We start from the raw sequence: 25,967 nt of genomic DNA on the forward strand, positions 1-25,967 counted from the left end.
GCGTGTATATCACATTAGGTATTACAAGTAATCTAGAGATAATTTCAATTATACAAGATGTCCATAGGTTATATGCATGTATTGCGACTTTTTTTATGCAAGGGACTTAAGCATCTGGATTCTGATATGTACCAAGGTCCTGGAACAGGTCAGTCTTCTGACAAAAGATCTGCTTTGTTGACCACGTCTAAGTTATCTTTTCCTTTTCTTAGACCAACCAAAGACTAAAATAGAAAGCAGTCTGTATTGCTGAATGGTTATGGTCTATGAATGTTACTCAATATGACAGATTTAAAGCTTGTTTATAAAATAGTATGCAGACTAGACAGTAGTGATCTAGGGTAAAACTGGGCTTGCAAAATTGAAATGCAGCCAGGCAGTGGTGGCGCACGCCTTTAATCTTAGCACTCAGGAGGCAGAGGCAGGCGGATCTCTGTGAGTTCGAGGCCAGCCTGGTCTACAAGAGCTAGTTCCAGGACAGGCTCCAAAGCTACAGAAAAAGCCTGTCTCTAAAAACAAACAAACAAACAAACAAACAAAATGAAATGCAGCTAGTCACTTCAAAAAGGGTTTTGTTCAGGGTTTTCTCCGCTTAGTTTATAAGATAAGCTGGAATGCCATTTTCTCCATTTCAGGTTATTACTGAATACCTAGAAATAGCAAATGTAACTTAATTGTAATGTCTTTTAAATTTTATCTCAGTTGCCTATCATGTAGATTAAATTATCTCCTAATGCACCCAACTTTTTGGGAACGTCATACTATACTTGTCAGTTATAAAATTCGAAGATTGTATTACTGGAAGAGCCTTAGTTAAAAATGAACTTTAAATAGTATGCAAGTTTTTGGAGGGGTCTCTCTCTTTTTTTAAAAAAAAGTATTCACTAAATTTTATTTTTGCTTAGTAACCATATTAAATACTTTCCAGCAGAAATTTCTGTCAATATGATCATGTATAAGGCTGCCTTCCTCCATATCCATTCAGAATAAAACATATTCTGTCTTTAAGATGTTTTCTTGTTCTTTTTCTTTTTGTATGTGCTTTTTAATCACCAAGAACATTAAATTCTGCTGTCTTTATCAACTGAGTTTTGCCTTTGTCCAACAGAGTTCTGTTAGCTGGCTCATTCTTAAGTGTTTATTTTACTCTTATTTTAATAAAAAAATAATATTTAATAAATTAAGGCTTGAGCTCCCTTCCAGGTTTAACAACTTATGATATCTACTTTCTTTGATTGATACAGAAATAAAATTTTTCCTAATTAATTATTAGGATTTGGGGGGGTGAATTTTTGATAGTACATCAGTGAGTGATTACATTTTATAGCTGAATTTAATCATCTTATTTTAATGCTGAGTAAGACAGACTCACAGATCTTTAACAGCCTAGGTTGTGCCATTCCCATCTAGGAAGTTCGTATGTTTTTGAACTGGTTTTCTTACTTTAAGACTGCAATCTCCTATCAAAAAATGAAAAGTAAAATATACTTCTTTGCTCAATAATCTCCTTTATTTTTCTCTATCTGTGGTCTAGTATTTAAATTCCACAGCTTAAGTTTGAAAGATCATCTCTAATACATGCCAAAACATAAATGATGCATGTTCTCTTACTAATCTTTTCGTGGTGCTTTAAATGGTTGTATTAGTTCTTTACCTTAAGCTTATGCTGCTGTCTTTGACCTCTTGATTTCATGATCACTGTCACCATGACATCTTTGCTTGCCTAAATTATTTCCTCAGAAATAATTTTGAACAATGTTGACTTCCTCTTTAAGTAATTTAATACCTATTTGATATGCTTGGAATTTTTACTGTTTTATTTTGGCACTTAGTGACATTTTCTTTATTTTTTTCCTTACTTTTTTCTGATTTCCTACTTTCCTAACAAGTAAAAGATTATAAGCTCTTACAGAGCAAGAACCAAGTTGTTCTTGTTAATAATTCTGTAGGTGCTGAGCACAGTTCTTGGTGCATTGTGGGTGCTGAGTAATACTTGTTGAATGAATGAAACAAATAGATACTATTTGCTACAATGTAAGGTAGAAAGTAACTCATCCATGTGTGTCTCCAGGTTACTTGGGACTTTACATTGTTACTGTGTTTAGTATCTGAATCATTGCTTTTTCATTTAGCAAAAACAGAGAAAATCAAGTAAATAAGGGGTTTCTTTTTCTTCTTTCCTTTTATTTTCAAGTAAAGAAATCTGAGTACTTATTTCATTCAAGCTATGTCATGTCCTTGAGAATGAAATTTTAACATATACGACTATAACATAAAAGGTGATTGGTAATAGAGTTTTCCTGAGATACCTTACTGAAATACTTTGTTTTTATTTTTAATGTTAGCCAGTCTTAAAAACAGCACATAATAAATTCTCAAATCTAGGTAATATCTGTGTATTTACGTTTCTCAAGCAAATGCTTTTCTTTATAAAGAATAGTAGCCTAGAACAAATGTTATCTTCACTTTTATACTGTGGTTAGATTTTGACAGTTTTTACTAAGACTACAGATGTGCTTATTTCAGATACATTTAGATGATAACATTTAAATGTGAATGCATTCAAAGCTTGAAATACAGTAATGTTTTGAAGTGTTTAATGTTTGGCGTGATCTAAGAAAACTATCTCATTTCAAAAGAATGGCTCTCTCCCTCTTTGAGATGCACACAATGAATGATGTTATTGGGAAGTCTTGCAGGCAGGAACCTTTTAAAACAGACGCTAAGTGTCTTTCCCACCACCTTCTACTAGGAGCTTCTTATTCATAAGAAATACTGCTAGCACTTGGTGAACATTCTAATACACCAGTGTACTAGCGGATTGCTCCCCCTCGTTGACACTGTTTTCATTTGGTTACCTTATACCTCCATATTTCATTTTGTCAGGCATTTATGTCTCTTAAGAATGTTAATATAAATGTGTGATGTGTAGATGGCTTTTAAAAGCCTCCATCGTGTGGAGTGGCTGGCAATACTGAGCGTTCGGGACTATTCCTGGAAAGGTTATAGATATGTCTTTGATTTTATTTTCTTTCATTAGTCAACTTAGCATCTGTTAACTTTTCATCTATTTCAAGCAGTGGTTAATTCTAATTAGTAGTTAATAAAGACATGATCATTTGCTTTGGTGGGCTTAAATCCATTGTTTCTTAGTGTGCTCAAAGTAGAAACTGACTTCTCTCAAAAATCTATAATGCCAGAAATTCAGAACTGTTGGAGGTTGAAATACAGTTTGTTGTATCTAAGACTCTCATTTTTCATTTAAACAAAATTTTATATGATTTGTCTTAAACTTTGACTTTTTTTCAAATAAAAATTATTATTGTAAAAATAAGGTCATATTCATTAGGTCCTGATCTTCAGAACCTTAAGCTCCTTTTTTTTTTCTTTTTCTTTTTTTTAATATTTATTTATTTATTATGTATATAATATTCTGTGTGTGTATGCCTGCAGGCCAGAAGAGGGCACCAGACCCCATTACTGATGGTTGTGAGCCACCATGTGGTTGCTGGGAATTGAACTCAGCACCTTTGGAAGAGCAGGCAATGCTCTTAACCTCTGAGCCATCTCTCCAGCCCCTTAAGCTCCTTTTGACAATGGGTTTGGAATGGTGTATTTCATCATGTAGTCTAGGAAAGTTGCTGTCTCTGTAAATGAGACTTGATTAATTTCTGTGTGCTACATAATAATGTTTGTTACCTTATGGCTGACTGCATGCATGATAGTAGTCTCATAAGATTAGAGTGGACCTGAAAATTTATGATTTACTATATTTTTTTACTATGTACTTTCCTTTATTTAGATAAGCAAATACTTGTATTACAGTTTCCTGTAGTATTCGGTACAGAATTGGCCCAGTGACATAGCTGTTTTGTGGTCATAGGAGAAAACACTGCTCATATGTTTATGGTGATATTTTACAGTACCAGTCATAATAAAGACAGGTCATCTATAATACATAATACTTGAATTAGTAATGGTATTAATAGACTTGCTGATTTATATGTTTACTATGATATCTTTTTTATTGGTTTAGAATGTGCTTCACTTACAAAAACAAATACCAGCTAGGATTGTGTAATAGCAAAATTATGTGTTGTGTTTATCAGTGAGTCTGTCTCTACATGATGTATTTAATGTTAATAGATTACCCTTTGATACTAACAAAGTATAAAGATGCAGATAGGTGTAATATTGGTTATAGCTTGAAGAACGTGAAAAGGAGATTATAATGGTCTTCTGTCCCACAGGCTTTAGATTATATTTTTTTAGTCTAAAATTTAAAACCCTTAATTTTGTAAGACTTAAACACCACTATTTTTTGTTTCTCTAATTGAATTTAGAACTATCTTTAAAAAATACAATGGTATTCATTTTTATTCAACTACATTTCTAAATTTATGTTGCCTGTTGTAAAGGATTATAATTCTGTCTTCATGTCTATATAAGCTTTGAGAAATTCATAATCCTTATTGAATTTAATCTCCCTTTCTGAAAACTGAATTGACTTTATTAGTCCAGGGTACATTTGGTAGCTGGATGGTCTAGAGAGTTAAATGAATTGTACACTAACACTGCGGAGCCAGCATTAAATTTGATACTAAATCTGGGATGACTTCTTATTACATGTGGTATTGATTTCTATTCAAGGTTATAAAAGAGTTCATGCTGTTTGCTAGATACCTTTAATGAAGAATATGAACAAAGCAAATGAGAAATAGAGAAGGAATGGCTGAAGAAAAAGTTAAATGAAAAGTTCATTCATTGTGAAAGGTTAAGAGTTATAATAAAGCCGGGCGATGGTGGCGCACGCCTTTAATCCCAGCACTCGGGAGGGGAGGCAGAGGCAGGCGGATCACTGTGAGTTTGAGACCAGCCTGGTCTACAAGAGCTAGTTCCAGGACAGGCTCCAAAACCACAGAGAAACCCTGTCTCGAAAAACCAAAAAAAAAAGAGTTATAATAAAATATTGTTGGTTGATCTTTCATGTTTTTAGGTGCTGGTGCATATAGATTCAACCATTTACCATTCAAAAATATTTAGAGAAAGATTTGTGTCTATACTGAATGTGTTCTGGCATTTTTACAATTTTAAAACTATGTAGCATTTGATATTTATTAGGTAATATAAAAATCTAGATATTTGAAATACCAGGATTATGCATAGATTATATGCCATTTTATATGCGATAAACATTTGGAGATTTTGTTAACCATTATTAGGTAGTACTAGAACCGTGAATACTGTGAGGAAACTCCAGTAGCTGTCATATCTTAGCACTATTTTTAATTGCCTTACATTCATTTTTGCTATTGATGGCTTAAAATAAGGCCTATCAGGTAATATTTTTGCTGTTGATGAGAAATTGAGGTCCAAAGAGGTCAGTGTCAAAGTGGTCCAAGTTCCCAAAGCTGTTAAGTAGTCAAACTAAGATAGGAATTTTGCTAGTCTGACTTAATAGCTGTGCAAGGCTGCTTCTCTATGTAAAGTTGTAAGATATAATCAATTCAGTTAATCTCCTCAGAGCATGAAGGGTAGCTATAAAGTGTTCCTCTTATTAGGCATATGTGTTCCAAGATTTCCTGTGGATTCCTGAAACTGAACCGTATACATATGTTTACTGTGTTTTTTTTTTTTTTTTTTTCATTCTTAAATGCCCTGCTTGTTTATCTGACCTTGGGAATTTTGTGCCCTGATAATTCCTTTGCATTGTCACTACTTATGGTTTAGGGCCATTATTAAGTAAAATGAGGTTTACTTGAAGTTGTACACACACACATACAGTGTTGCTAAGCCTAGAGTTTCACGTAATATTTTCAGACCTACATTGACCATAGGTTACTGAATATGGGATGTGAAACACAGATAAGAGATGGAAAGAACTACTTTACTTACTTTAGAATTTCTAAGTTCCATAGGTTGTATTTAATAAACAAAACTAGGCATGTGAAGTTGTCTTAGTAAATGTTTTCTCCGTGTTAACAAATTATAAAAACACCATTTACCTTTTATTTAGATATTTAACAGAAATGTACTGTCTTTATTGTACTGTTTTTTAATTTGTTTTTGTTATTTTGATATGGGGACATCAGATCCCCTGTGTCTGTAGTTACAGATGATTGTGAGCCTCAATGTAGGTGCTGGGTACTAAACCAGGGTTCTGGAAGAGTGGTCAGTGCTCTTAACTGCTGGGCCATCTCTCCAGACCCTGTTCCATTTCTGTGGCATTTATGCTGCTTTTTTTAAAGTATGTAAAGTGGTAAATAAAACACATTTATATCTACAACGAGAAACTATCCGGGATGCTAAAAGCAATTGAGTAGGTTGCATGGTGGGCCTTTGTTTTTACTCATTTATTTATTGTCCTCAAACTTGTGCTTCTTCTGAATATCTTACTCTCCTAGTGCTGGTCACTGATGAAGGCCTCATGCACACCAGACAAGTTCTCTACTGTTAATCTCACATCTGCAGTCGCACTTTTATTTTAGGGAATATCCTGTTGGCAGATTGCCCATACTGATTATGAACTTTTGGTTTTCCATCCTCGGCCAGTAGTGTAGTAACAGGAATTTATTAAGCGGGGTTATCCACAATACCTGGCTTGAATACATAATGATAATTGGCTTTAAAACTCTCTCCACTCCAGGGCTGGAGAGATAGTTAAGAGCATTGGCTGTTGCTTCTTGGTGTTCACTTTTCCTCAAACACTCTGTCTCTGGTCTTAATAACTAAAACTTATGGTTATTATAGTACTTTATATATTGACCAAAGTACTAGAAATGGGAAAAGCAACATGTTTTGATTTTATAAAATGTATTATAATACATTTCATGTTAAGCTAATGTGAATGTCCATTTGTACTTAGAAAGTGATGTGTTTCCTGAAATTGTTATGGCACTATCATAGCAACTAAACTAAGAGTTTTTCCTTTTTTAGTAAACATTAACAATGGGAGGTGGTGGTCCCAAATAGGAAATCTAAAAGACTTTACAGTTAGAGCTAGGTAAACCCTCCATGTGAAGCAAAAAAACTTTTAACTTACCATGCCAAAGACATAAAAGAAACTTGGCTATAGCAGTTTTGGTTTGGGAAGAGAAGATAAAACACTACTAAGGATTTAAAACACAAACGACTTTTCTTTAAGTTTACAGCCTGGATTCACTTTCATTAACACTGTGATGTCAAAACAGCAAAAGGAATATGTAATAGATATTTCATTAGTCCAAATTAGGGATTCTGTCAGGAAGCTAGAATAACTGATTCAATCCTTAGAAAGAGTTTAACCTCAGATACAGCAAATGTAAAATGTACCTCTTTGTTCTGTGTTTGGAATGAAAGAAACAGGAATTATTGTAACGTTTCCTAAGTAGATAATTGGGGCTTAGGGAACTAGGTCTTTCTACCATGCTCAAAACTCTGAGAACTTAAATACATCACATATCTATAGTTATTTTTATATGAAATACAGTATCTTACATATTGATGTTCTTCAGTTTCATATTCATATCATCACTTTTAGAATATTTATTTACATAAAATAAAAGCTCACAGATAGCTTTGTCAGGTAAAACAAGTGTAACTAAACTCTGCCTGCCAGGACTTAAGAACTACAGGACTGTAGCTCTGTATTTCCTATTGGTCTTATTTTCTAGCCATAACTGATTTCCACACTCATGAATAATGTTTTAAATTGTGAGAAATAGGAAGGAGAGTGGGATTTTGTCTTTATGTTATAATCAATAGTTAACTGAAGTTATATTAGTTTGCTCAGTCTATTGATACTAAGAATGGTCTCTTAAGTTAGTGAAGATTTTTCTTCTTACTCTACTTTTTAAAGTACGTTTTGCTCCTTAGAAGTTACTATTTTTTCTTTGTAGGTTTTTAAACTTCCACTTCTAAAATTATCTTAGGGTTTTAGTTCAGAATGTAGTTTTTTATTTGTTTTATATATATTTGCCATTTTAAACTTTTCTGCTGTGCTTTTGAAGTGCTTCTCATGACAAGTTATCTGTTGAGTTCGCTGTTTTCTAAAGCATGGTGGTGAGCAGTATCTCTGAAGGGTAGATGGTTTTGGAAGCAAGCATAACTCTTCCATGTTTGCTGCTGTTTTTTTCATAAGATATGTTATTTCTTTAATTTCTTAGTTAGGTTTTGAAGATGTCCGTGCTTGTTTTCAAATTCTATGCTTTTTATAAAATATTATTTTGACCATATGTTCCAAGAATCATCACGTTCTTCTGATTATAATTTCTGTCCAGTAGATAATTTTTATCTCTTTTTTAATCAGTTAACCCCATGCAAGCCTACAGGTGTTACAACCTGTTTCACTTTGAATTTTAACAAGTAATAAAACTATACATAGAAATTCTTCCCTAATTTTATATTTTTAGATTGACCAATGTGCTTATACTTTTCCTATTTTATAATTAATTCATTTAACTTGAAGCTTGAATGACCAGTTTCCTTGTCCAATACTTATGGTTATTACAATTTTTGTCCTCCTACAAGTTTCTTAGATCCTTTGATACTCTATATATTGTCAAATTCTAATATAGGACTATATATTTTATTTTTTGTAATATAGATGAATACTGAGTCAAATTGTTTAGAAAAGAAACAATCTGATTTTTATTCATGCTTAGTATGTATTCAGATTTTAGTTCCAGTCATTAGTAGATTAAATTAAATTCTCACAAACTAGTATATGTTCAGGTATTTATGTACTTTTCTGTACTTAGGATTATTGGGTTTTTATTTATATATTATTTAAATCAGTGTTTAAATTTTAAGCACCAAAGATCTAAGATTATGAAAAGGACCAGATTACTATCAAATTTATTTAGTACAGATAAGAATAAGAGGTGAAAATTATGAAAAATTTTTGTCTTATAGAATCATTGTTAAATTGAAATGAATAGTCTCAATTTTAAGTTAGACTAATATAGTCTGTTCTTAATACTTATTTAAATTAACTAAGTAAATTAAATTACTTAAATATTGTTACCATACACATGGTAACAAATTACGTAAGTATTGGAACAGTATCAGTATAGCATTCTTCATTCATTCAACAAGCACTTACTAAGCAAGCATATTATTTGTTTAATAAAATAGCATAGTTTCAGTGGTTACATTGTTTCTTAAATTATACTTGCAATCCTGTAAAGTGTTTTGTTCTTACATGGTAACCATTTTTTAACTTTTATTTTAGATGCCTGGAATGATGTCTTCAGTAATGTCAGGAATGATGATGTCTCATATGTCTCAGGCTTCCATGCAACCTGCCTTACCGGTTGGTAATCTTGTGAAAATAATTCTTTTCTGAGTTTTGATTGCTTTCATATGTGAGTAATAATGGGCATGTAGGTTGTAGGACACCTCAAAACTAAAATAGAACATGAAAATCATATTTGAGCATTACATTGCAGCATACGTACAAATTAATTCTGTAAGAAACCAGGCACTTAAATTGTGAGAGAAAACCATTGTGGTAGTCTATGTTTTCAAAGGTGACATTTATTAAATGCTAGTAAAAATTGATATTCAGCTTAAAAATGAGAAGACTTAATTTGAAATCCCCCTTTTATTGAAACTTCAGCTATTACAATTTAACTTGGTATGATCTTGAATAGACTTAATTGTTATACTTAGGTAATACTTTGGTATATAAATATATTAGTATAAGTGTGCTTATTTCCTGAGAGCTTACTGGTTTTAATAAACAGGTATGACATACTTAATTGAAATAGTAAGATTTTGGTGTCTTAATCAAATTATTGACATTTTATTAACATTTGCATATATTTATATTACAAAAATATACTGTGGAGTCTTAGCCCTATTTCTGATATGTTAGTATTGGTAAGTTTCATTGACTAATTAATAAGATTTGGTTTTCAGAGCTTTGTAGATTTCAGAATTGAGAGGGAAGGCCTGTGGTTCTCTGTACAATTGATAACCATGTAGTATCTTAAAATGCTCAGAAACGTATAGCAAGCCTGAGAGTTGACCACTGGAAATTTTATGGTTGTTGAGTTAGTGGCTTACAGATTACACATGGAATTGATTCATTGTACCATATTTCTATAAAATGTAGTTTAAATAATTTGAATGGTAGTAATTTAATGTCTCTTCTTGCAGCCTGGAGTAAACAGTATGGATGTAGCTGCAGGTATGTCTACAGTGTGTGGTGGACTCCATATTAGAACAACGAATGAAAGTGGTTATCTGGGGCGGAAGGGTTCAGCACTTGCTATTTTTTTTAGAGGACTTGGCATCCTTTCCCCATTCTCACGTGGTTAACAACCATTTGAAATTCCTGTTCCAAGGGAATCTGATGCCTTCTTCTGGTCTCCTTGGGCACCAGGCATAATGTGCTGTACATACATATATTCTGACAAACCACTCATATAAAATTAGTTTTTAAAATGATCTTTATGATTGGTTTGTGTTTTTGCAGTTTTTGACGATAGACAGATGGCATTTATAATTGCATTCTTAAGTCATAACAAAAATGACTGTTACCTCATTGGTCTTTGTAGTCAACCTACTTTTCCAATGCTTTGGCTCTATTGTTGATATTTCTAGTCAGTTGAATGCTTTACATATATGTGAACCTTTGTTTTGTTTTACAGTCTTTGCTTTCTCTTTTACTTAAAATTTTAAGTTGCCTAGTTTCTAAAGTTAGAAATTAATTATTTATATTAGTGTTGTCACTAACAAACACCTGAAAATCCCTTATGCCATAAAGCTTTGGGGGGGGGGAGTAGTGTAGGACACTAACAAAACTTTCTGCAATAGTAGAAATATACTATATCCTGTAATTATTGTCATACAGTTGTTACTAGCTACATGTAATTGAGTTTGAAATGTGGCTGCTACAATTGAAGAACCACTTTTTAAAAGTTATTTCATTGTAATTTAAATTTTAAGCAGGTATGTGTGATATCTCATGAGTATGGTGCTATATGACAGGACACGCAGAAGATTAAAGTAACTGAGTTTGACAAAAGTTAGAGAATAGAGAGGCATTATTGTATTTTTATAACATATATAAGAAAGAAAGGAATTTAAGTGAGAGTGACAGATAGCCAAAGAGCAAGATGAATGTTTCTCATTTTGGCAGCTGACAGTTAACTTTAGAGATTGAAAACTTGAGTTTTGAAAATGCTTTATGCTACAGATGTTTCATTTGTTTTCTTTGTTGAATGGGAAGCAAGTAAACAGGAAATAAGGGACAACTCATGAGCTTTAATAAGAATAGAAAGGAAGAAATAATAAGTATTGGACCTACTAAGGAGCATGTCATTTACTGCTGTAAATGTTTTGTCTTTTAGGTGCCGCATCTGGTGCAGTAAGTACTATTGAAACCCGTTACTTGTTCCTTACATTTTTTTAAACATGTTACATTGATCCTTATTTTCTAAAGATTATGTGCTAAACCAATCCTAAGTTTTTCATGCCAAATATTAAAACTTTATTTTAGAATCTTTATTTTAGAGAGTTGGGAGAGATTATTTGTGTTTTATGTCACTATCTCAAAATACCAAGGCCAATACTTTTATAAAGAAAACAGGTTTTTGGCTTTCCAGTTGCCCACCTGTGGTGGAACACTACCAACATACAGATTTTCATAAAGACCCTTATGGGGAAGACCATCACCTTTGAGGTTGAACCCTCAGATGCTATAGAAAAATGTAAAAACCAAGATCCAGGTTTAGGAGGGAATTCCTCCTGATTGGCTAAGGCTGCTCCTTGCTGGTAAGCAGCTGGAAGATGCCATACGTTGACTACAACATTCAAAAGGAGTCTACCCTTCATCCTGTGTTGGGACTTCATGGTGGTGCCAAGAAAAGGAAAAAGTCTTACAGCATTCTCAAGAAGACTTAAGCAAAGGAGAAAGGTTAAGTTGGCTGTACTGAAACACACATTGAAATATTGTGAAAAAATAGATGAATGAAAATGCAAAATGAGCTGCCTTTGAGATTGTCCTGAAGAATACAGTTGTTGTCTGAGGTTTCTGTCCTGCCCGGTTCCTGCAGTCATTAAGTCCCAAAGAAATCACACAGAGGTCTACATTAGTTATAAACTGATTGGCCTAGTAGCTGAGACTTCTTATTAACTCTTATAACTTACATTAGCCCATTATTCTTCTCTATGTTAGCCATGTGTCTGGTACCTTGTTTGGCAAGGAAGTCACATCTTGCTTCTTCTGTGGCTGGGTCACGACTGCCAGACTCCTCTTCCCAGAATTCTCCTGTTCTCATTGCCCTGTCTCTACTTACTGCATGGTTGCCCTGCTTATACTTCCTACCTGGCTACTGGCCAATCAGCATTTTATTAAACAAGTACAAGAAACAAATGTTTACAGGGTAAAACCATTGTCCCACAGCATGCGGTGCTGGAGATTGCATGGCCAGTCACTTTGACAGACATTACTGTGGCAAGTCGTGTCTGACTTAACTTCTTCAACAACCCAGAAGACAAGGAGTTGTGCGTGAGTTAATAAAAAGACAGGAATTGGGGGCTGGGGGGCAAAAAACAAATGTTTGGAGCTGGAGAGATGGCTCTGTACGTAAAAGTGTTTGCTCTACAAGCATAAGAACCTAATTTTAACTCTTTATTTTCAACGTACATTCCTATAATCGGAGCATTGGGGGCCATGACGAGAGAGTCCCAAGAACTAACTGGCTAGCTGAACTAAACAAAACAGTAAACTTGATGTTTCCCTATGAGAGTAAAGCAGAGAGTGATAGACTTCAAAGTCCTTCTACAGAGAACTGGCCTGTATCTGCATTTGCAAAAATGGTGTGTTTATAACGTGCTCCTACCCCCATCTACCAAAGGCAAGAATAGAAATGTATATTTCATACAGTTTTGAATGCTGAATAATATTAAGTTCTGATGATTATTTGTTTGACCTGTGGTTAGTGCCACTGAGCTATTTAACAGCATGACCAAAGACATTACATTGGTGTACATGCAAGAAAAAATCAACATGGCCAGGGAGTAAGAAAGAGGTGAAGCCAAGGAAGGTTGAAGTAGAATTTTTACTGTTTTAGGCAGAATGTTATGTAACTCCTATAATGTCTCAGAAGCTCACATACTTTCCTAGAAGTGTTTATGCAAATCTTTGTTAGACTTTCCAAAATAAACTTGTTAAATTGTACCCTTTTATGAGTCTTATACTTTTTAAAAAGTTGTGTAACTTCTAGGAAAATCGCTTTTAATTTGTTTTCATGCTTTTATTAGTAGACATTAATATAGCAAGTTTCATAACTACTTAACTTGCATTATCTTGTGAAGAAAACTTCAGCTGTCAGAGTATTTGACTTACACACTGATTTAAACTATTCATCTTACTGTAAACAGACAGATTATTAAAACTTTCTCCTTAAAATACTAGATTGGACAAAATCAAGAAAATGTATTTTTATTTTCATTAAATAATGGGTTTCATTATGATATATTTAGGTATGCATATAATAAACTTAGAATATATTTATCCTCCTTTGGTTTGTCCCTTTTCAAATAAGTCCCTATTTTTTATTTTATAAAAGTTCTCCAATATTTATAGGAACCCAGAATGTTGCAAAACTTGTCTGTCTTGGAGGGTGTCGTTTTTAAATGTGAGTGTGCAGCACTCGCTTGTGCTTTGACTTGATTCCTTCAGAAATATAACTGAGAAGTGGTATATTAAGTCCTAGTTTAGTTTAGTTTTGTTTTGTTTTTTGTTTGTTTGTTTTGTTTTGTTTTTTTGGTTTTTCGAGACAGGGTTTCTCTGTAGCTTAGGTGCCCGTCTCAGAACTAGCTCTTGTAGACCAGGCTGGCCTCGAACTCCCAGAGATCCGCCTGCCTCTGCCTCCCGAGTGCTGGGATTAAAGGCGTGCGCCACCACTGCCCGACCTAGATTAGTTTTTTGAAGAGCAGCAGTAGATGAGGATTCCTGTCTACAACCTTCACAACATTTGTAGTTTGATGGGTTTTTTTTTTTTTTTTTTTCTTTTCTTGATAATTCCAGTTTTGACTGCCAGGAGTTAGAACTTCTTTCTATTTCCCTCCTAGTTAAGGATATTGAGTTATTTTCTCATATATTTATGAGTCTTTTGTTACTAAGAATTGTCTGCTTTCTGGGTATGGTGGCCACATGCATATACAAGCACTTGGGAGCCCAAGGCAGGTGGATCTCTGAGGTAGAAGCTAGGCTAGCCTGGTCTACATAGCTAGTTCTAAGACAGCCAGAGCTTCACAGAGAGACCCAGTTTCAAAAAACAGCAAAATGTTTGCTCAGTTCACTTATCCACATGTTGGTGCTTAATTTGGGGTTTTTCTCATCTGTGAGACAAACAGCTGGCAAAAGATTTCCTACCATTCTTAGTCTCTCTACCCTGTTGCTCCTTTTGTTGTGCATAAGTTTTCAATCTGATAAATTCCTGCTTGTCACTTTTTGTATGATTTTCTGAAGTAGAGTCCTATTCAGAAAGTAATTGTCACTATCCTGAAGTGTTTCTTTTATTAATTTCAGTAGTTCAGGTCTTGCAATAAGTTCACTTTGAGGACTTTTATGAAGTAAGAAAAAAAGACCCAGTTTCATTCTCAGTGACTCACTCACTACCCACCTATTTTTCCAGACATAATTTATCAAAGCTGTCAATTTACAATTTATTTTGTTAGGCCTACTTGTGAATCAAAATGCCTGTATACTCATGAGCGTTTCTTTGTTGCTTTCATCTTTTTTTTTTTTTTTCCTGTAACCTGTTCCCTCGGTTGTGATTGTCATTGTAAACTGAGCTTTATGGAGACTCGTGTAGAAAGATCGGTGAGGTGTATTTCTGGGGGTGTCTGGGTAAGGCAGGAGGTTCTCTTGAGTTTGAGCCTAGCCTGGTTGACAGACTGTTTTAGGAAGCCAGGGATACATAGTGAAACCCTGTCTCAAAAAACTGAAAATAATTTATTCCCATTGTGTGAAAAGTCCTTCCAGATTCAGTAGAACTCTTGGAATGCATTTTCTTCATGTTGCTGATTGTAGAAGTGTATTCCCTACAAAAAGCTGTCAGCATGTTTGAAGTAGTTAAGTTGGCCAAGTGATCAGATATTAGATAATGAACTTAAAAATTCTTCATTCAGTTTTCAAAGTGTTGGTTATATCATATGTTGTTAAACATTTTGGGGAAGGGTTGAGACCTTTTTGTTAATCATATCTGGCTGCAGGCTTTTGAGTATTTTAGTACAGCTATAAAAACTGCTCATCAATATAGTGAACATACCTCTCAGATACAGTGGGTTCATAAAGCTGTAGTAGATCAGATTTGCCAAACAGTGACCAGGACCATTTTTTGACGGAAACTTGACATTCAGAAGTACTTTGGAACTTCTGACTCCAACCACTGAGAGCTGGTTGTTGCTGACTGTCATATATAAGCCCATTTGTCATAGCACATCATAATCTATTTAAGAAATGATTTCTTTGGGGCTGGAGAGATGGCTCAGTGGTTAAGAGCATTGCCTGCTCTTCCAAAGGTCCTGAGTTCAATTCCCAGCAACCACATGGTGGCTCACAACCATCTGGAATGAGGCCTGCAGGAAGAATACTGTATACATAATAAACAAATAAATAAATATTTAAAAAAAAAAACGATTTCTTTGTTGTTGCATACAATAGGAGGAAATGGAGATTCTGGGTTTTTTAAATTATTTTTAATTTTTGGTTAGTTCATGAGGTACCCCACCCACTTAAAAATCAAACTTTTTCAGGCCAGGTGGTGGTAGCACACATCTTTAATCCCAGCACTTGGGAGGCAGAGGCAGGTGGATCTCTTGAGTTTGAGTCCAGCCTGGTCTACAAGCTCCAAAGCTACCGAGAAAAACCCTGTCTTGAAGAAAAAAAAATTAATTCCAATTTTCTTCAAATACCAAATGACTACTGAATATTCCATACTGAACTCTTTGGTCACTCTTTAACAAATGACCATCATGGATGCTTGCGCTCACTTGATCTTTATTAGCTTTGGATATCCAAGCCCTCTAGCTTCTCATCTTCAAGACTCTCCTCTCCTTTGTAGACTTCTCGGTTCTCCCCTGTCTTATTTGTATTTTTTTTTTTAGCAGTTCCTGAAACAAATGCAATGTTGATGTTTATTAGAGTTCTTTTTGCTGCTTTATCAACACTTGAAACTCAATTAAGAAAATTTACATTTTGTCTAACATTTCCATAGTATAAAGTATGAGTAATATTAGGAAAAATGTGAAGATGCGTATTAAAACGTTAATGACTTGTGTTAAGAATGTATTTGAGATCCTTGTACATAATGAAGTTGTCTCTTTTGATATATCTTTTTTTTAAAACATCACTTAAACTTTTCTAGGCTGCCTTGGCTCTGTGCTTCGAAGGTGCTGATTTGATGTATTTTCATTATCATTTGTCTGAATTTTGTTATTTTCTCTCTGGTTATTTGGATGACTGATTATTCATTTAAGAAAGCATTGTTTAGTCTCCAAATATTTGTTTCTTTGTTTCTCTCTCTCTCTCTCTCTCTCTCTCTCTCTCTCTCTCTCTCTCTCTCTCTCTCTCTTCATGCATGCTGATGCTTCTCTGTCTCTTGAGTATTAGTTTATCCATAATATATTTTAGCTATGAGGTTTCAATTGTTTGTTCATAATTTGGAAGTCCTATCTAAATGTGGAAGCGTAGTTTTGAAGACCCCCACTATTTGTTAGGACCTGTGTAGTCTTCTATATCTTTTGGTGTTTGTTTCGTGGTATTGGGCTCTACTCCAGTATTGGTCCATAAATGTCTACAGTTGTAGGAAATCCCACACTAGCTCAGAATTGAGAAATAGATGGTTATTTATTTAGGGGTAAACTCACAAATCAGAATCCTCTGCTTGAACAGAGAATAGAAACTGAATCCAGTAACCGGAAAGAGAGAGCAGACACATGCTCTACATCAGCTTGTGTGGTATAAGGCCATGCCCCAGTGTGCAGGTAACCATTGGCCATAATACTTCCTATAGCACACAGTTGTTATTCTTTGAATTATTTTCTCTATTAATATGTAGTGCCCTGATATGAAAATTCTTGGTTGTCAACTATATCTGATAAAGAAACAAAAAAAAAAAAAACAAAACTAAAACCTAAGCAGCTAGGTGCACTTGGTAGGAATTAATTAAATCATTTGAGGTGGGAAGAACTATCCTAAATCCAGATCTTAGGGTGGGAAGATCCATCTTAAATCTGGGTCACACCTTCTTGAGGTAGCCTATATAAAGGATATGGAAGAAAGATGTTCTCACTCTTTGCCTGTTTGCCCTCATCCTGACTGACAAATTCCTCTTTCACTGGTATCAGAGCTTACTTTTTGATGCTGGCATATACTTTGGACTGAACAGCTGCTTGATTCTTGGACTTTCTGTTGACAGACAGCCATTGTTTATTAGCTGCACCACAAATCTAAAAGCCACTCTATTCTTTTTTTTTTTTTTTTTTTTTTTCCCGAGACAGGGTTTCTCTGTAGCTTTTTTGGTTCCTGTCCTGGAACTAGCTCTTCTAGATCAGGCTGGCCTCGAAATCACAGAGATCCGCCTGCCTCTGCCTCCCGAGTGCTGGGATTAAAGGCGTGCGCCACCACCGCCCAGCTAAGCCACTCTATTCTGTTTCCCTATTTGTTGTGTAACTTTCAAGAACCCAGACTAATATATTCTGTTTTTATCGCTCCTAATTAGCTTTGGCTTGAAGTTTATTTTGTTTGATACAAAGATAGCTCTGCCTATTTACATGGTAGTTTTTTACTTTTGATAAATTTTTTGATCTTTGCTAGCTAAAACAATTGGCTCATCCAAAACACAGACTACAAATAATAATTAAGGAATAGGGAAGGAATTAATTGAAATCAAAAGAAAAATATTCAAAATTGAGGAAGCAAAGCTGTATCTTTGAAAAAGTTACTAAGATTGACAAACCTTTAGCCAGTTTGACATAAAGAAAAAGGGAGCCCAGTGTGGTGGCAGAGGCAGGAGGATCTCTGACTTTGAGGCCAACCTGGTATACACAGAAAGGAAATCTAGGACAGCGAGGCCTACATTAACAGACTGACTCAAAACAGCAGCAAAAAAAAAAGGAAGGAGGAATAAGAAAAAGCCGCAGTTTTAAAAATAAAACACTATTAGACATTACTGTGAAAATGAATACTCTGAAAAACAGGATAACCCAGAAGAAAAGGAACAATTTCAAAATCTGCATCACCTACTAAAATTAAATTCCAAAAATGTGAGTAACTTAAAGCAACCTATTACAAGCAATGATATTAAAGCTGTGATTAAAAGTCTCCCCTTGAAGAAAAGCCTAGACAGGACCAGACTGAGTCACTGTGAATTCTGTCAAACTCTCTAGAAAGAGCTCATTCCCATTCTTCATTTGTGCCATAAGATAAAAGTGAAGGAGCAGTACATAGAAATTTATTCCATAAAGCCAGTATTATTTTGATACCAAAATCAGATAAAAACAACAGAAGAATGAAAGAAAAATCAGGAACAAGACAAGGATACCCACTCTCCCCCTTGGTTGTTTGTTTGTTGTTTTTTGAGACATGGTTTGTCTGTGTAACAGTCTGGGAACAAGTAGGTGATATCAATTGTGTTTTATTTCTACTTAAGTGATGTGCATAGTAATCTATTTGAAAAAATAGAGTGTAGATTATCTTTAGCATCTCAGAACATGGCTAAATTTATTACCTCTTAAAAAGCTGATGCCAATAAAAGAAGAACTTGTAAAACTCAAACAACTAAAATAACATACCTGAGGACTCATTTTCAAATTCAATAGACTATTGAATTGTTTGGGTAGATCCTTTGATTGGAAATAGATTTATATTTAGTATCACACAAGAATCTTCCCCCCTTTTTCATCTTGTTAGTGCTTTTTGCAATAAACCATCTTTGCTTTTCCTCGTTTTACAAACTGTGTCTTTATAGGGGGTTGATTTAGAAAGTTGTCTGAGTACTTGTTTTGCTTTTTTAAAATTAGACTAGATAAATGCATTATTTATGCACCTTTATATATTTATTATGTCTGTATTTAGTTTGTGTATGTTGTCCATAGGGGTAGGTTTATGTTGCTAGAGGGTTATCTTGTTATGCAGAAAATACAACGCTACTATTCTTCTGGGGCAGTCATATATATAGCGCTACCTTTGAATGATTTTTAAAATGTTCTGTCTCTACGTCCATTAACAAGTGATTTCAAGTGATTTGAACTGTTAAAAAATTATCATTTCATGCTTAAATGTGGTGTTTTCGTATGCTTGCTGCCTTGTAACTCATGTGAATATCCACTTGATATTTTATACTTGAGTAATTTTTTTTCCTTTAGAAATCAATGTGGACAGAACATAAATCACCCGATGGAAGGACTTATTATTATAATACTGAAACAAAACAGTCTACCTGGGAAAAACCAGATGATCTTAAAACACCTGCTGAGGTAAATGTTTGAAGACTGAAAAGCAGGATTGTTAGATAGCTTGAGTATAGTCCATAGAATTTTAAATTAAGCTATCCGAAGAGCAGTTCTTACATGTGACAAAGAGTTAATAAAAAACTTTTGGTTTACTATTGTCTTATGTTCAAATATGTCTTGAAGAATAAATTGAAGGGGAAAGCAGTTTTTCTCAATGGAAATGTGTTTGGTTTTTAAATTATGTGAACAGTTCCAGTTGACCGTGGGGTTTGATGTAATGCAGTGAAACTGCCTATAAAATACTGTCTTGTCTTAGAGATAATATTTTCTCTTTGTGAAAATGCCTGTGAAAGGGTATTTATTTTGTGTTATACATTTCACCATTCAAAATAGATAAAATATGACGAAGTTAAGTCTGAAGCACTAAAGCAAACAGTATTGCATGTTTAGTAGTCATTGTGCTTAGGAACAGGTAATGTTTTTCACCGAAGAGTGTAAGTTTTACCCAGCCAGTGGTATTCCAATTTTAACTTAAATAAAGAACTTACGACAGTAACTGTATTTTCCCTGCACCCCCAAGTCATCTAAAGTACACAGGGCTTGAGAAGGAAGGTTGTTAGAGAGCATTTTATTCCCTGTTTATTTCTTATTCATATGTGCACATGCTCACAATGTGTCTTATAAGTATATTTCTTACCTTTGACAAGTTACTTTCTCTTCAGGTAATATTGATTAATGGAGAAGAATCTAAATTCTTTAGAGTTACTATAAAGGTTAAATGGTGTATTAATTTAATTGACAACTTTGGTATTTAGAGTTACACAGGTAGACAATGTTTAGTGAAAATGAGTGGATGGTCAGCAGTCCTGAACGTGTTATTCTTTGCTGAATGTTTTCCCCTTCTTTAGCAACTCTTGTCTAAATGCCCGTGGAAAGAGTACAAATCTGATTCTGGGAAGCCTTATTACTATAATTCTCAGACAAAAGAGTCCCGCTGGGCCAAACCCAAGGAACTTGAGGATCTTGAAGGTAAGATGGGAAAACAACTCTATTGGGAAGTGTTGCCTATATGCCAGTCACTTAGAAACAGCCCTTCCTGAATAGGGATATTTAAACTAAGGCCTTATTCAAATTGGAAAAAAAAATTTGTCTGCAAATTTTAAATGATGTAACAGTTTTATGGGCTCTTTATTTTCTTGTTGCTCTAGATCTCAGTTGTATAGATTTTAAATAGACTTTATTTGATTTGATTCCATTGAAACTAGGATACCAGAATACCATTGTTGCTGGAGGTCTTATTACAAAATCAAACCTGCATGGTGAGCTGCTTTGATAATTCATTTTCTGTTATATTTAACATTTAAAGTATGTCACTAATTTTCACTAACCTTGAATGGATGAATCTGCAGTGAAAGACATTAATTCAAACAATCACTTTTATTTAAGAGTTATATTATAAATGAGCTTTGAAGTTACACTTTGTGTTGAACAAGTTGACATACAAACTCATTATCCTTTTGAATGTTGGTGCATACATGGAATATGTGATTAAGCTTAATAATGATAGTGGGAAGTAGTTGATCTTTAATAGCAATTATTTTGTTCATATATTATCAGTATATATATAAAATACTGATTTTGTTTTAATTATGAAATGTAATAATATGCTTTTCATCTAAAAGTTAGGGTAAATAAATATTTCATTTAGGGAAGGATAGTTTTAAACATTGTCAACTATTCACTACCTTTCAAAATTTTGAAAAGATTGTTATCTAGCATAATACTCAGGGAATAAAATAGCGGACGTTGTAATTAAGAACTCTTCTTAAAATACGATCTTTTATCATAAACTGTTCTAGATTAGCTAAGCAGAAGGTTATGTGGGGGATTTTTGCATTTAGTTAAAATTTCAGAAATATTTTAATGAGTGATAACGTTTTTTAAATTATGTTTATAAATTTAAGCTTATCATTGCTTACATGGAGCGCCTCATTCCTAGTGATAAGAAATTAAAGTATGTGTTTTACCACCAGATTTAAAGTTTACCAGAGCCTAGAATGAAAACAGATATTGAGTGCTCAGATCTTTAAAGCTCTATCTAAACTGTCTGAGCATGAGTTAATAATGTTATCAATAGTATCCCAAATTGCTCACTTAGGTCAAGCTCATTTCTGATATGACTACAAATTGTTGGTTTGCATAGCTGCTAATCTGCTTGTAAGTGCTAGTATGAAAAATGGGGAAAAAAATGGACTCAAGTTTCATGAGTATGATACCAATTTACATTTTTATCTTTTAAAAAAATAGTCTTATTCCTGGAGGCAATACTATTGTATTCCAAAATGCTGAGTATTTTTAGAGTGATTGCAAGGCCAGCAGCTTTTGGAGTATCAGCACTAGGAAAGATTGCTGAACTCTTGCTATTGGCAAGTTTTCATTGTTGTAATGAGGCCTTGAGGAAACTAAAGCAAACACTTGCTCTTTAAAGTGAGCTTTAAATTGCTTTTCAGGTGATAAATTCTATGAGATTATGGTACTTTCTCCTTTTAGAGTTTGTTTTCACTGGTTTTATTTAAAAACTAGTTTATGACTCTTCTTTTTTCTTTAATAGCAATGATCAAAGCTGAAGAAAGCAGGTAAGTGATTTTGAAAAACAGTAGGGTTTATAAATTTGGGCCTTTTCCATGACATTCTTGTTTTAGTGTCCTCTTTAAAAAACTATTCAACAGGATTAGGCTAATGGTTTGATGTCTTTGATGTGTTTGGAAGATTATGAGTGGGATAATATAAGTGTGTGTGTGTGTGTGTGTGTGTGTGTGTGTGTGTGTGTGTGTCCTCCATTACACTAAATTTATTTTATGGTCTTCAGGAATAGACCCAAGGTTTTGTACATGTTCGCCCTCAAATACTGAGCTGTACAACCCCAGCCCACAAAGTTTTCCTTTAATTTTTAAATATAGACTTAAAGTTCTTATTTTTGATATATGTCAAAGAAGATATTATGCAAAAGAACAGATTGAGATTTTCATGAAATTGAATGTTAGGAAATTAAAGTAATTTGTTTGGGCACTTATTTCATGTTACTGTGCAGGTATGCTAAATCAAATAATGGTAGAAGCTGGAAGTGATAACACATATAATACTAGTTCCAGCTCTACTCAAGAAGGTCAGAGCCACAGTATTGCCTGAGTCCCATGCGTCTGAGCCCAGCATAGGCATCATGGCAAGATAGTCTCTAAAACAAACATAAAATTAATATTATCTTTTTTTTGTGATATTTTTGGGTGATTTTTTTAGTTTACTGTCAATGAATTTGTTTAGCCCTTTATTATTCCTTTAGTGTTATTATTTTAAGATTGGCTTTAGTTAGTTTTACTGTTACAGTATTGAAATGACCATTTCTCTCTCTTCCTCCCCACTTCCATACCTTGTATTCACTCTCATGCTGTTTCTTTATTTTACTGTGTAGCAAGCAAGAAGAATGTACTACAACATCCATAGCCCCAGTTCCTACAACAGAAATTCCTACCACTATGAGCACCATGGCTGCTGCAGAAGCAGCAGCTGCTGTTGTTGCAGCTGCTGCAGCAGCTGCTAATGCCAATACTTCCACCACACCTACTAATACTGTCGGAAGTGTTCCAGTTGCTCCTGAGCCTGAAGTTACTTCCATTGTTGCTACTGTTGTCGATAATGAAAATTCAGTAACTATAGCCAATGAAGAACAAGCACAGATTGCTAATACCACGGCTATTCAAGATCTAAGTGGTGACATGTCCAGTAATGCTGGAGAGGAACCTTCTAAACAAGAAACTGTAACCGAGTAAGTTTTATAACTCAAGAGTTATGAAAGTCAGTGCCTGACTTAACTATAAGAACTTGTTAATTTAGTCAGTGAAATAAAAATCAAGGCAAAAATGAAAAAAAAAAATCAGTTTACAAACTTCCAGTATTTTAAATAAAGGCTTGGAGTAAGCCCTGGTTAGTTTGCTCTTTAGAGGAATGTGTCTGTTTTCCTTCTCTGATTTATGTGCTCTGTTCCCAGTGCTAAAAAAATAGTATAGATTTCTGTTGAGCACAGATGAGTTTTGGAAGGTGAAAAGCTCTGCCAAATAGAACAGAATTAAACTTGATTTCATTCCTTTTTGGTTATTGGTGGTGCTTATTTTTAAGCTTATTGTAAATAAATTGAAAAATACAAACAGCTTTGTTGAAAAATGCCTCAGATAAGAGAAGGCACTCTATAGAGGAGTCACCAAAAGACACTCCTTGTAATGATTGCAAAACTGCCTTTTTCTACCATATGAGCCAAGATATACAAAAAAGGTAAAAATGGATGAATAATCTGACCAAACACTATTATCCAGTTAATATTGCCTCCATCTTTACTCCTGTCAGTGTTCTTTCTCTCCTGTTAATTTGACCAATAGCTGTATAATGTTTTAATACTGAGATAATTAAAAGGAAATGAAATGGTACATTAGGAGGCAGTTAAGAGTAGAGACAACATTTTCTTTTACTCTTTTTACCTTAACTATGCGATATTTTCTGTATCCATAAAGGTCAAATGATAGGACATAAGCTTTGGAAATATCATTCTACATTTTATTCTTGAAATTTTTAAGCACCAAAATACTCAGATGCTCAAAATACCTTCTGCAACTTGGTATGATAATTACATGTAATTATTTCAAATCCTCCTCTCTCTCTCTCTCTCTCTCTCTCTCTCTCTATATATATATATATATATATATATATATATATATATAATGAGTTACTTTTAATACATAATCTGTTGTGTTGCGTAATCAAATTGCTTCCAAATGATGAGAGATTTCTGTGATCATCACAGATGTTTTATGTGATTATTTTCATTCTTTTTTATGAATGTGGAAGGCAGGTTAATTGATTTTTCATGGTTTTAAAAGGTTTTTTCCTAATAAACATTCCACTATAACTCTTGAACTATAATCTTTTAATGATTTTAATTAATTTCTACGTAAAGGACACTTAAAGAATGATATAGTGCATACATATTACATTCTTATAGCCATATTTATTGCAGTGTCATTTCCATTGTTTAAATTATTTTCAGTTCAGTGGACCCCAAACAAGTTGTTGCTAATTCTGTATTATATTAATTCTTTCTGAAATCAGAATTTAGCAGTCTTATGCACAACTTGTCAAATAATATTTAAGGTCTTCTGGTTTAAACAATGACTTGGTGCTTGTGCCATAGTACAAACTTAGCGAAAAAGAAGACATAGAATTATTGCTAATTGCTATATTCTCTTAATACTATGTTTAAAAAATTAACTAAGCTGACTTTTGCTAATTGATCACTTAGATTGTTCTGTATACCCTTTTTAGCTTTCTGTATACATGCAAAAATAACAGGTTTATTAGAGCACTGATATGAAACATGTGAATAAATATAATGAGCCATTTATTACCCTGGAGACTAGTGACACAAGTCAACTTAGTGTCTTCAGATAGTTGTATTTTTAGGGTTCATACAAGAAACTTTCTTCCAAAAATTGACAAGTTTTAGGTCACAGTCAAACAGTTAAATGATTTTGTAAGCAGAAAATAGTTATTGAAATTATGAATAGCATGTTTAAATTTCTCTCTCTCTAGTTTTACTCCTAAAAAAGAAGAGGAAGAGAGCCAACCTGCAAAAAAAACATATACTTGGAATACAAAGGAGGAGGCAAAGCAAGCATTTAAAGAATTATTGAAAGAAAAGGTATTATAGACTTTTTAAGTAACCCTTAATAATTCCTAATAAATGTTCATTTTGGTGCCTTTATTTAAAATATTAATCTCTGAACTTTTGTAACTGAAAACAAACTAAATTCGTTGTGTTTTTATTGAAGAATGCTTTTGGAAATTCAACAAGGTATTAGTTTACAGTGATATTTTTTGCCTTGATAAATAAGACTTTTTTTAGTTAAATTATTGCTTATCTTTTAGTTGGTAATGCAAAAAATACTGCTTCAATTTCAGTGTGAGCTTTCTTTCAGTCAATAACTGTATCACAAATTTCCTTCATTGAAAATTTTGGACTATAAAAAAATCTGCAAAGGGAGGTGCTTGATACTTGCAGTGAGTGTTAAACTTGCTATCCTATAATACCATTATCTCTGTAAAATTTTTATTTTTTTTTTTTAAATAATTTTCAGCGGGTACCCTCCAATGCTTCATGGGAACAAGCTATGAAAATGATCATTAATGATCCTCGGTACAGGTAATACAGCAATTTTTAAATTAACTTTACATTAATCTTAGGACATTTAAAATTGTTTAAGAGAATATAGCTTTGTAATAAACAGCTGTTCATAGCTATGTAATTAGCATGAATAGAAGTATTTTATGTGTGCTATGGCCTAAAGTCCAAAAGGCTTATCCTACAATTATAGCACCTTGTTCCAAATGAAATTAGAATATTTTAACACTAGAACTTGCTCTTTAGAATAATTTTATATCTTTAATAAATTTGACCCTTTCTTAATATA

At 33.7% G+C, this 25,967-nt stretch overlaps 1 protein-coding gene across 9 annotated transcripts in view; it reads left to right on the plus strand.

The window, feature by feature from the left end:
* Nucleotides 1-25,967, plus strand: part of Prpf40a (pre-mRNA processing factor 40 homolog A) — a 42,486-nt gene that overhangs the window by 4,247 nt on the left and 12,272 nt on the right. For 5 of the 9 annotated variants that reach the window (XM_057754513.1, XM_057754514.1, XM_057754517.1 and 2 more), the window contains exons 3-12: nucleotides 9,212-9,292; nucleotides 10,141-10,171; nucleotides 11,337-11,353; nucleotides 19,366-19,476; nucleotides 20,361-20,481; nucleotides 20,718-20,771; nucleotides 22,064-22,088; nucleotides 22,922-23,275; nucleotides 25,090-25,198; nucleotides 25,635-25,699. In XM_057754513.1, coding sequence (XP_057610496.1) covers nucleotides 9,212-9,292; nucleotides 10,141-10,171; nucleotides 11,337-11,353; nucleotides 19,366-19,476; nucleotides 20,361-20,481; nucleotides 20,718-20,771; nucleotides 22,064-22,088; nucleotides 22,922-23,275; nucleotides 25,090-25,198; nucleotides 25,635-25,699 — 968 coding nt within the window. The remainder of the gene's footprint in view (nucleotides 1-9,211; nucleotides 9,293-10,140; nucleotides 10,172-11,336; nucleotides 11,354-19,365; nucleotides 19,477-20,360; nucleotides 20,482-20,717; nucleotides 20,772-22,063; nucleotides 22,089-22,921; nucleotides 23,276-25,089; nucleotides 25,199-25,634; nucleotides 25,700-25,967) is intronic. The other 4 variants (XM_057754515.1, XM_057754516.1, XM_057754519.1 and 1 more) reach the window with 1 other exon arrangement.

This window comes from Chionomys nivalis, chromosome 22 (genome assembly GCF_950005125.1).
Source record: "Chionomys nivalis chromosome 22, mChiNiv1.1, whole genome shotgun sequence".
NCBI classification, from domain to species: Eukaryota; Metazoa; Chordata; class Mammalia; order Rodentia; family Cricetidae; genus Chionomys; species Chionomys nivalis.